Source organism: Mercenaria mercenaria, chromosome 1, assembly GCF_021730395.1.
Source record: "Mercenaria mercenaria strain notata chromosome 1, MADL_Memer_1, whole genome shotgun sequence".
Classification (NCBI taxonomy): Eukaryota; Metazoa; Mollusca; class Bivalvia; order Venerida; family Veneridae; genus Mercenaria; species Mercenaria mercenaria.
In genome coordinates this window covers 110,602,186-110,613,108 of record NC_069361.1, presented here as the reverse complement: position 1 = coordinate 110,613,108, position 10,923 = coordinate 110,602,186, and the positions used below count along the sequence as shown (strand labels likewise).

Below are 10,923 nucleotides of genomic sequence, written 5' to 3'. Positions count from 1 at the left end.
AAAGAACTTAAAACATTTATAATGCAGTTTTAGCAAATACAAATGTACATACAATAACTAATTTGTGCAATATGTGTTTGAAACTTGGCAGCTGTTAAGTGTGAGCGACAATTATTCATGACTATGTTGGGTATAGTTTAGATATAGTTATAGTTTACTAAATATGTAAGAACAAAATCTCAATTAGATTTTTCGGCCATCTAGTTCGCTTTACATTTTACATTTCTGTGCTTTAAGTCCATTGCCTTCCATAATTTTTGTTATGACTCGAATATGAGACAGTATTTTGTGTGTTTGTCATCAGGCTATTTGTTTTGGGATGAGGGCTTAGTGGCTTTCTTTTTCTTCCCGGGTTAATCTTTTTAACACATGTTTTAGGTTGAGGGCTATAAATAAGTGGCATTCTTTCTCTTCCTAGGTTAATATTTTTGTCAAATGACGGGAACACGCAGTGTAGACGCTGGCACTACCTCATTCTCGTGTAATATAGCCTTCACTATCAAGACATTACACCTCTGGGACAATACACCCTTGGACTTTACTCCTCCAGGTCTTTACACCCTAGGACTTTACACCTCCCTTATTTATATACTATAGATATCTATTGTATCGGCAATAATAGTTATTCATTATTTAAGTTATAATTGATTTGATTAAATAGATGGTGTTAGTCACACTTACACTGAGTAATTGATAATTAAAAGTTAGGCTTGTGGATATTAATCCACTGTTGATGGTAATGAAATAGATTGAAATTGTTAGGGAAATAAAAGGGTATTTTTGTAGGCTCTCAACAAAAAATATTTAGCCTTATCTGACTGATATTTTCCAAATAGATTTTAATTCTTTTATAGATGTTTTAAGAATGAATGCTGGTTCAAAATTTTGTCTTGTTGAAGTTTACTTTAACTAGGTCACTAGGTCAAATCAAAGAAAACCCTTGTGTATGCGATAGAGGCTGTATTTTTCAATTAATCTTCATGAATATTGGTCAGAATGATAACCTTGATGAAATCTAGGCCGAGTTCGAAAATGGGTCATCTCGGGTCAAAAACTAGGTCACTAGGTCAAATCAAAGAAAAACCTTGTGTATGCGATAGAGGCTGTATTTTTCAACTGATCTTCATGAAATTTAGCCAGAATGATTACCTTGATAAAATCTAGACCAAGTTCGAAAATGGGTCACCTGGGGTCAAAAACTAGGTCACTAGGTCAAATCGAAGCAAAACATTGTGTATGCAATAGAGGATGTATTTTTCAATTGATAATAAACAAGATTTTATACTCATAATTTTGAATAAAATAATTAAATATATGAAAAGTTGTAAATATATATATATAAAACCTTGGACTTTACACCTCCCTTTTGGGAGGAGTAATGTCTCAGGTTTGGGAGGTGTAAAGTCCCAGGGTGTATTGTCCCAGAGGTGTAAAGACCTGAATTCACAACATATTCATCATGCTTTTGCAGTTTAAAAATCTAAGTAGTTTTAAAACACTTTCTCACCTTTTTCCTTTTCTCATGTTATTCTGACTAAGCAGCTTTTGTTCGAGTGTTGTTAATTTAGACTACATAATTTGCCTAAGCGGGGTCTCCGTGGCCGAGTGGTTAAGGTCGCTGACTTGAATCACTTGCCCCTCATCGATGTGAGCCTCACTCGGGACGTTGAATTCTTCATGTGAGGAAGCCATCCAGCTGGCTTACGGAAGGTCGGTGATTCTACCCAGGTGCCCTCTTGTGATGAAATAATGCACGAAGGGGCACCTGGGGCCTTTCTCCACTATTAAAGCTGGAAAGTCGCCATATGACCTATGATGTGTCGGTGCGACGTTAAATCCAAACAAAAACAAAAAAAACTTGCCTTAGCCTTTTTTTTCACTTTAAACATATTTTATTCCCAGTAATCCATGTACAGATTAAATACATACATCGTAGTTTATACAAAATAATTTGGAAAGGATAATAATGAAACACACATTCTTACAGAATCCTCCTTAATGTTTTTTTTCGAGTGTCATTATTTTAAATTTGGATTGCTAAACTTGCTTAAGCCTCTGTATTCGTTTGCTGAGCACAAATATTATTTAGTACTTTTTTCAAGGGCGATTCTAATTTATTAGCGGATTCTTTTTTATTTTTAGCTCACCTGAGCAATGCACAGGTGAGTTTTTCTGATCGCTCGATGTCCGGCGTCTGTCGTCCGTCGTCTGTCGTCTGTCTGTCAACATTTAGCTAGTGTATGCGATAGAGGCTGTATTTTTCAATTAATCTTCATGAATATTGGTCAGAATGATAACCTTGATGAAATCTAGGCCGAGTTCGAAAATGGGTCATCTCGGGTCAAAAACTAGGTCACTAGGTCAAATCAAAGAAAAACCTTGTGTATGCGATAGAGGCTGTATTTTTCAATTAATCTTCATGAATATTGGTCAGAATGATAACCTTGATGAAATCTAGGCCGAGTTCGAAAATGGGTCATCTCGGGTCAAAAACTAGGTCACTAGGTCAAATCAAAGAAAAACCTTGTGTATGCGATAGAGGCTGTATTTTTCAATTGATCTTCATGAATATTAGTCAGAATGATTGCCTTGATGAAATCTAGGCCGAGTTCGAAAATGGGTCATCTCGGGTCAAAAACTAGGTCAAATCAAAGAAAAACCTTGTGTATGCGATAGAGGAGGCATTTTTCAATTAATCTTCATGAATATTGGTCAGAATGATAACCTTGATGAAATCTAGGCCGAGTTCGAAAATGGGTCATCTCGGGTTAAAAACTAGGTCACTAGGTCAAATCAAAGAAAAACCTTGTGTATGCAATAGAGGCTGTATTTTTCAATTCTTCTTCATGAATATTGGTCAGAATGATAACCTTGATGAAATCTAGGCCGAGTTCGAAAATGGGTCATCTCGGGTCAAAAACTAGGTCACTAGGTCAAATCAAAGAAAAACCTTATGTATGCGATAGAGGCTGTATTTTTCAATTGATCTTCATGAATATTGGTCAGAATGATTACCTTGATGAAATCTAGGCCGAGTTTGAAAATGGGTCATCTTGGGTCAAAAACTAGGTCACTAGGTCAAATCAAAGAAAAACCTTGTGTATGCGATAGAGGCTGTATTTTTCAATTGATCTTCATGAATTTTGGTCATAATGATTACCTTGATGAAATTTAGACCAAGTTGAAAATGGGTCATATGGGGTAAAAAACTAGGTCACATCGAAGAAAAACCTTGTGTATGCAATAGAGGCTGTATTTTTCAACTGATCTTCATGATATTTAGCCAGAATGATTACCTTGATAAAATCTAGGCGGAGTTCGAAAATGGGTCATCTGGGGTCAAAAACTAGGTCATTAGGTCAAATCGAAGAAAAACATTGTGTATGCAATAGAGGATGTATTTTTCAATTGATCTTCATGAAATTTGGGCAGAGTGATTGCCTTGATGAAATCTAGGTCGAGTTTGAATATGGGTTATCTGAGGTCAAAAACTAGGTCACTAGGTCAAATTAAAGAAAAATCTTGTGTATGCGATAGAGACTGTTTTTTTTTTTCAATTGATTTTTATGAAATTTGGTCAGGATGATTGCCTTAATGAAATCTAGGTCGAATTTGAATATGGGTCATCTGAGGTCAAAAACAGGTCACTTGGTCAAATCAAAGAAAAAACTTGTGTATATGATAGAGGCTGTATTTTTCAATTGATCTTTATGAATTTTGGTCAGAATGATTGCCTTGATAAAATCTAGGTCGAGTTTGAACATGGGTTATCTAGGGTCAAAAACTAGGTCATATCTAAGAAAATGCTTGTTTTATCACAAGAGACCAATTTTTTGGTTCAATCTTAATGAAAATTGGTCAGAATATTTATTTCCATGAAGTCACAAGGTCAAACATGTTTTACACTGTTATGGTGTGTTTCTTAGGTGAGCGACCTAGGGCCATCTTGGCCCTCTTGTTATTGTTGTTTTTTCTTTAATTGGTATCATCATTATTTTGCTATTGTTAACTTTTTTTGGGATTACTTGGAAATCTTTTGTGAATAAAACTTTCTTATTGTCAATGTTGTCGTGTGTTTCGATTTTAATTTGTATGTTTTCGTCAGTTTGGAATAAAGTTGTGTTTAATTATGTTTTCAAAGTCTGGTGTCGTTTCTTTGCAATAATAACACTAATATTGCTTCATTGTACCTAAAACAGACAGAAATCAGAATTTAATTATAATTTGTAATAACAATCTGCCGTTCAATATGAACAAAATCGTATTAAAATATTTGCAATAAGTAGTACAATCGTGTGTGTAAAATCGAAATAAGTCGTTCACTATCATTTCAGTAAGGCGTACAATACAATACAATACACAGCACCGCAAATTTAAAACGAAATACGGGAGGAATTAAGGTTGCAATCGTTATCAATGAAAAAGAAGCCCGCCCGCTTAGCTCAGTAGGTAAGAGCGTCGGTCTACGGATCGCGGGGTCGCGAGTTCGATCCTCGGGCGGGGCGCATGTTCTCCGTGACTATTTGATAAACGACATTGTGTCTGAAATCATTAGTCCTTCACCTCTGATTCATGTGGGGAAGTTGGCAGTTACTTGCGGAGAACAGGTTTGTACTGGTACAGAAACCAGGAACACTGGTTAGGTTAACTGCCCGCCGTTACATGACTGAAATACTGTTGAAAAACGGCGTTAAACCCAATACAAACAAACAATCAATGAAAAAGAAAATACACTAAATTCTTATAATGTGACATGCATTCAGAAATTTGCTTTATTTTTGTATAAAACTCATTCAATGTTGGTATGCATGATCTAAACATTCACCGTGTAATCAACTGATTTCACCTTACCTTCCGCTCATGTAAGTCATTCTGGACTTATATTGACTGGGAAAATTTTGAAACATGCCTTTCGAAACACATCTCAAGGAATAAACATACCTTTATTTGACATTTATCCAAATATCAATCGAAAAAGTTAGACCACGTTTATCATAGTTCAACAAATGATTGAAATCACATCGCTATTTCCGTTTTGGTTGTTTAATCATTTCTACACTGTGTATACATTAAGAAATTGACAAATAGAGATACTATTTCATCTGCTTTATGCTGAGCTTTTTAATTCCAAATTCAGTAGCAGGATATATTAACTGTTTGCGCAGATACGGCGTTTTATTAGTGAAAAAAAATCAACTTTTACGACTACCATAGTTCGCCCGATAACAATATTGTAACATTTCTATCTTTTTTTTCAAGAATTTATTAAATTACTACACTTACGTTTGGTTAGAATGGCAGTAAATAAACCTATTGTGATATCAGATACGGAGAAACTTGAAACTGCTAAAAAATTTAAGGCTGATGGCAATGAATGCCATAAAAACAAGGATTATAAACATGCTGTCGGAAAGTACCATAGGGCCCTTCTGCAATTAAAGGGTATTGGAAGTGCAAAAAGTGCAGGCCTTGGAGCATTCATGTCAGAAAAGGACATGGAAGAGATGGGATATACTCAGCGTGTGCCTGAAAATGTTAGAATTGAAGTTACAAAATTGACTGCAGATTGCTACAACAATTTAGCTGGTATAGTTTGAAATCAGAAACAATAAGTTACCTGACAACTGTACATGTATTATTAGCTTGACTTTTCAAAGAAAAAGTAGAGCTATAGCACTCGTCCTGGCATGGCTGTCGCCATTGGTTAAAGTTTTTGATAAAGTCGAATATCTCTTAGAGCTCCAGATAAGCTGCGTCTTTATGCAACTAAAATTGCAGAATTGAATTCATACAGTGTGCATACTAAAATTATTAAAAATTGCTTGCCTATCGCATTTTCCGTATTATAAAATGGGTACGAGACTTTAAGGGTAGACAACAGACTGGTTATGAAATATACGTTATGGCAGAACTGGTAGCTATTTTATCAGAAAAAGCACTGGACCATTCAGTCTTATCTGTGTTATTTGGACGCTTTGTAAACAAAAACATACGCCGATAAAATGACCACTTCTAGTACTAAAAGAGGTTGCAGAAAAACATTGTTGCAGCTCAAACAAACAAAATAAAAGGGTATTTTGTTGTTCAACAGAGACAGTTTAACTGTTTGTGATAATATCGTGCAACAGATACTGGCCAGCATCTTAAGGGAGAACACATATTGTGGTGAATACATCAATTCTCAGACTGAATTTAAAATGCAAAAAATACGATGGAACGAAAGTATCCCAGAAAACATTAAACAGTTGGGGAAATAAATATCCTTGGTTAAAGTTACACATAATTAGAACTATCAAGTGGTACAAGCATGTTGTCAAACCTGCTTAGTGATATATATCTAAGCATATTTCATCCAGACAGTACAATTTAGCCACAAGAAAAAAAACTCAATTGTTTGTGCGGGATTGGTGAAATACCCAGTTCAGATAAAAAATGATGGGTAAATACCCTATTGCAGGAGCTCTGATCTCTGTTACTATCTGAGCTATTGACTTGAAACTTAATTAATTTAAAAACAGTTATTTACTGTCAAAGTCTACACCAGGAGAAACAATTCCCATAACTCTGTTTTGAATTTTAACAGTGTTATAAATAGCCCCTTTTTAAATTAGACTTTTTTGGTTAAAGTTTTTGATAAAGTGAGATATCTCTGTTACTATCAAAGCTTTTGATTTGAAACTTAAAATTCTTATTTACTATCAAAGTCTACACCAGGAGAAACAATCCCCACAACTCTGATTTAAATTTTGACAGAGTTATGCCCCTTTTTAACTTAGAATTTTTTGGATAAAGTTTTAAGTTTTTCTTGGCAAAGCTCTAATTCAGAGTCATGCACTGAGAAAAGTCGAGCATGCTGTCTTATGAACAGCTTTTGTTGGATAGTTGCAACCATTAAGTTATTTGCTCACCTAATCAATGTGAAGCTGCACGATATTGACATTGGCTATGTGTGAAACTGATGATATCATAAAGTTTATAGCATACAGTTAATTTTAAGGAAGTGTCTAGGGGTATTGAGCAGTAACTCTAGACAAGCCTAGGGATATGAACCTCCTTTTTCCGGATAATCCAAGTTATTTACATTAATTTTGTTGAACAAGCGTTCGTATGTTTATTTACATTTTCTTTCAAAATTTGAATAAACCAGGAACACTAAATAACAATTGTCTGGTGGCAATTAATGTATCATAATATAGACTGTTGATAAAAGGATTAACAAAGGTTTCAAACCCATTTAGTAAATTATATAAATTTGAAATTCTGCAAAAAAGCACACAAATATACTCACAAAAAAAAGAACAAAGGTTATGATATTAAAAGGTAGATGCACTCATTAGTGTTGCAAAAATAGTTACGATAAATTAATTGGCCGGAACTTGGTTATTTATCATGTTTTGAAAGAAAATGTAAACAGTATGGTGAATGCTAGTATCTGTGACCCTTAAGGGTTCATAAGTTGTGCTATTGGCTGCTCTGTAGTTCTGACAACTACATTTTTCTGGGTTAATGTCAGAACACAAGATAAAAGGTTCTTGCATTTATTTCTAATGTATTTAGTAATAAAAATTCTTACTTAATTGCTTAGAGGACAGAGGGAAACTAGTTTTGACTGGCAAGTCATTCAGTAAGACGTGTATATCAATACACCAATCCTTGTTCCATAATTTGTGCTATATGACTGGTCAATATCTAACACATGTACATTGTATACTGGGCTAATAAGTAAAAACTTTAAAAGTTAAACTGTGAAAATTAATTTCTGACGTCATATAATAAATAAATCACTTAAATAAATCACTTACTGAATGGCTAAAATGCAGGTCAGTAGTCAAAACTATTGTCCTTGGTTCTTCAGACCTCGGGCAATAGTTTTGACTATTGACAGGCAGGCTATTCAGTAAGTATATAATATATTATGGACAGGTGTATATATTGATATAATCGTAGTCAGGATATGAATATTTGATATCATTAAACCCTTATCTGACATTTACTAGACTAAGTTTAGTTGTAAAAAAAAGGTCTTGCTAATTTTCAAATGGAAATTGTTTTTCTAAACAAGGTGGTAAAATGACTTTGGGTCACTGCTGAAAGGTTTTAAATGACTGTTTTGAAACAGATTTATATTAATGATTATGTTACTTGTTTATTGTAGCATGTTTACTACAACAGCCAAACCCAAACTATGCAAAGATCATTGAATACTGCAGTAATGTGATAGAACTTACTCCAAACAATGTGAAGGCTTACTACAGGAGAGGTATTGGCTATTGCAACTTGGAGAACTATGAGAAAGCTCTGGAGTCGTTTGATCAGGCAGAAATGGAAGCTGGTAGTAAAATAGGTAAATGCAGTTAAAATCAAGACTCAATTTAGTCTGATTATATGATGGATGAGTATATCACTTGGAAAGGTTTATTTTATTTGATTGAAATATCACACACATGTTCAATGAGATAATTTGACTTGCAATGTTTAGGTTCCATAACATTATTTTAATTTTTACAAAGCTATGCCCATTTTTGACGTTGCAAATTTCTAGTTGTTTTGTATGTAAGCTGGTGTCCGAGTATTCACTAAAGGAAATGGTTTAAAATTTCACACTCTTGTTCACTGTGATGATCTGACATGCAGTATGCATATTCTGTAACACTATTTTGTATTTGTACAAAGTTATGCCCCTATTTCAACTTAGCGATTGTTGGTAATGTTTTTGTGTGTAAGCTGGTATCTCAGTAACCACTTATGGGAATGAATGGAAACTTTGATGATGTGACATGCAATGTACAGGTGCAATAACTCTTTTCTTCAGTTTCACAAAGTAATGACACTTTTCAGTGTAGCAATATTTTGGTGTAACCTGTTTTAAGCATCATAAGAGAAAAAGTTTCTATATCTAAAAATTGTTACCTCTTTTGCACTTGTTTATGTCTATGCTTTCATTTGTTATTTTTTGTGGTGACAAGACTTTTGAATAATTGAGCATTGCTGTCCTCTAGCAATTCTTTGTTTTGTTCTCAAAGTATTGTTTAATATGTATATTTTACAGTGTAAGTAAGCTGTTAAACAGTTCAGCAATATAGTTTGTGTTTTATTTTAAACAACTTTTTTTTTTCGTAGCAAATACTAATTATCATGTAAATAAATAGTGTTTATTCTAACATAAACTCAGTTCATATGTACAAATATGTCAAATAAATCCTCTGTAATAATTCACTTGTCTGTTTGGAGAATAAGGACTACTTTACTTGCCATCTCCATTGCATTCAGGTTAAAGTTTTATGCCTGTTAATGCCTCTTTACAACTTCACATAAGGGTTGGTCTCTCTAAAGAGAAGGCATCTCTCTGTATAGGGTCAGGTATCTTGTCAAGGTCACTGGAGTGCTCGTGGAAGTTTTATAGCAAGCTTCAGTTTTCCTGTATCTTCAAAACTACTGCCTCCATAATCAACTTGAAATAGTTCTTCTACATTATTAGCAATGTCATGATATGACACATGGCGCATTACTGAGTTAATTTACTCTTTCAGAAATCTTCCAGACATTATATTCCTTTTATACTTACTTGATGTTTTGATGCACTTTACCTACATCTCTGGTTTTACCAGATACATTTGACTTAATCTCCTCTCCCACCTCTAATCTACCTGTCCCACAAAAAAATAAAATTAATAAAATGTACATTTCTGACATACTTTATATCTTATAATAATAGTATCTTGCCAAACATTTTCAAAAAGTCAAGTGCACTATCCTTTCGGCAGTCCTTGTTTTAGTTTTACATCCAGAGGGAGTTTATTATAAATCCAGCGAGTTCATGTTTATATATATTTAACTTGTATTGTTTTACTGTTTACAGATAAAGGACTTAAAGTTCTGTTGAATAAACAAGTGCAGATATGCAGGGAAGGTATACGTCGACAGGACCAACAGCTTAGCAAGGCATACAGAGGAATGTTTGATAGAAACACTGGTAAAACTGACAGTGATAAAAATGGCTGATCATTATAAATTTTGCCTCTAGTGGAAATATTTTCTTGTGTTCTGTCTGTGCTAGAAGATATTTTATTACCTCATAGCAAAGGTGAATATTATCAGGCTTAACAAAGATATTGATACAAGACTAGCTTTTTGTTTTAATAGTTCAAATATATTGTATGTGGAGCCAGTTTTGTAATTTTTGTTAGAATTTTAAGTTGAACGGCTGTTATTAATGACTGCATGGAAGTATTAAGCTGATGTTAGGATGTTAAAGAAGAGGATATATATGTTCACAAAATGTGTTCTGTACAATTTGTAATGCAGGGTTCTCGAGAAACTTTCAAACAAGTTTCAAAGTAGCCTAGACATTTTTAGCTCGACTATTCGAAGAATAGGGGAGCTATCCTACTCGCCCCGGCGTCGGCGTTAGCGTCACACAAATGTTAAAGTTTGCGTACCACCCTAAATATTTTCAAAGTCCATTGAGATATTGCTTTGATATTTTGCATACTTGTTTACCATCATGACCCCAGTCTGTAAAAAGGAGGAGGCAACTCTATCAAGCATTTTGATTGAATTATGGCCCCTTTTCGACTTAGAATATGCTTATTGTAATGTTATAGTTTTACTCATAGCTTATATTATACTATCAAGCACTGAGAATAGTCGAGCATGCTGTCCACTGACAGCTCTTGTTAAGTTTTGTGTTAAATAGCTCAAGTTGATCTCATAACAATCAGCTTTGGTCTGTGATAAATTGTCTGTACTGTTGTCATTGTGAAAGCTTGAAGTAGAATTTTCAATTGAACAATTTTACATGCATTTAAATCTTTGAAATTAACACAAGAACAAAATGAAAGTGTGTAACAAAACCATCTCATTAATGGAATCTTCAGTCTTTGTTAAAGTGAAATTAGACATTATTATTAATGTTTGATAGGA

General features: G+C 34.0%; 1 protein-coding gene across 1 annotated transcript; it reads left to right on the top strand.

The window, feature by feature from the left end:
- Positions 1–5,192: 5,192 nt before the first annotated feature.
- On the top strand, positions 5,193–10,923 carry LOC123526639 (tetratricopeptide repeat protein 9B-like). The gene is made up of 3 exons (XM_045305889.2): positions 5,193–5,586; positions 8,156–8,344; positions 9,860–10,923. The coding sequence occupies exons 1-3, from the start codon at positions 5,295–5,297 to the stop codon at positions 10,000–10,002; spliced, it is 624 nt and encodes a 207-aa protein (XP_045161824.2). The 5' UTR covers positions 5,193–5,294; the 3' UTR covers positions 10,003–10,923.

What these genes read in the sequence shown, in the direction of transcription:
- LOC123526639 (XM_045305889.2), top strand. Translation starts at nt 5,295, where the DNA reads ATGGCAGTAAATAAACCTATTGTGATATCAGATACGGAGAAACTTGAA. An exon ending in TTGCTACAACAATTTAGCTG is followed by an intron (nt 5,587 to 8,155) that starts GTATAGTTTGAA and finishes TGTTTATTGTAG; the next exon opens with CATGTTTACTACAACAGCCA. An exon ending in GGAAGCTGGTAGTAAAATAG is followed by an intron (nt 8,345 to 9,859) that starts GTAAATGCAGTT and finishes TACTGTTTACAG; the next exon opens with ATAAAGGACTTAAAGTTCTG.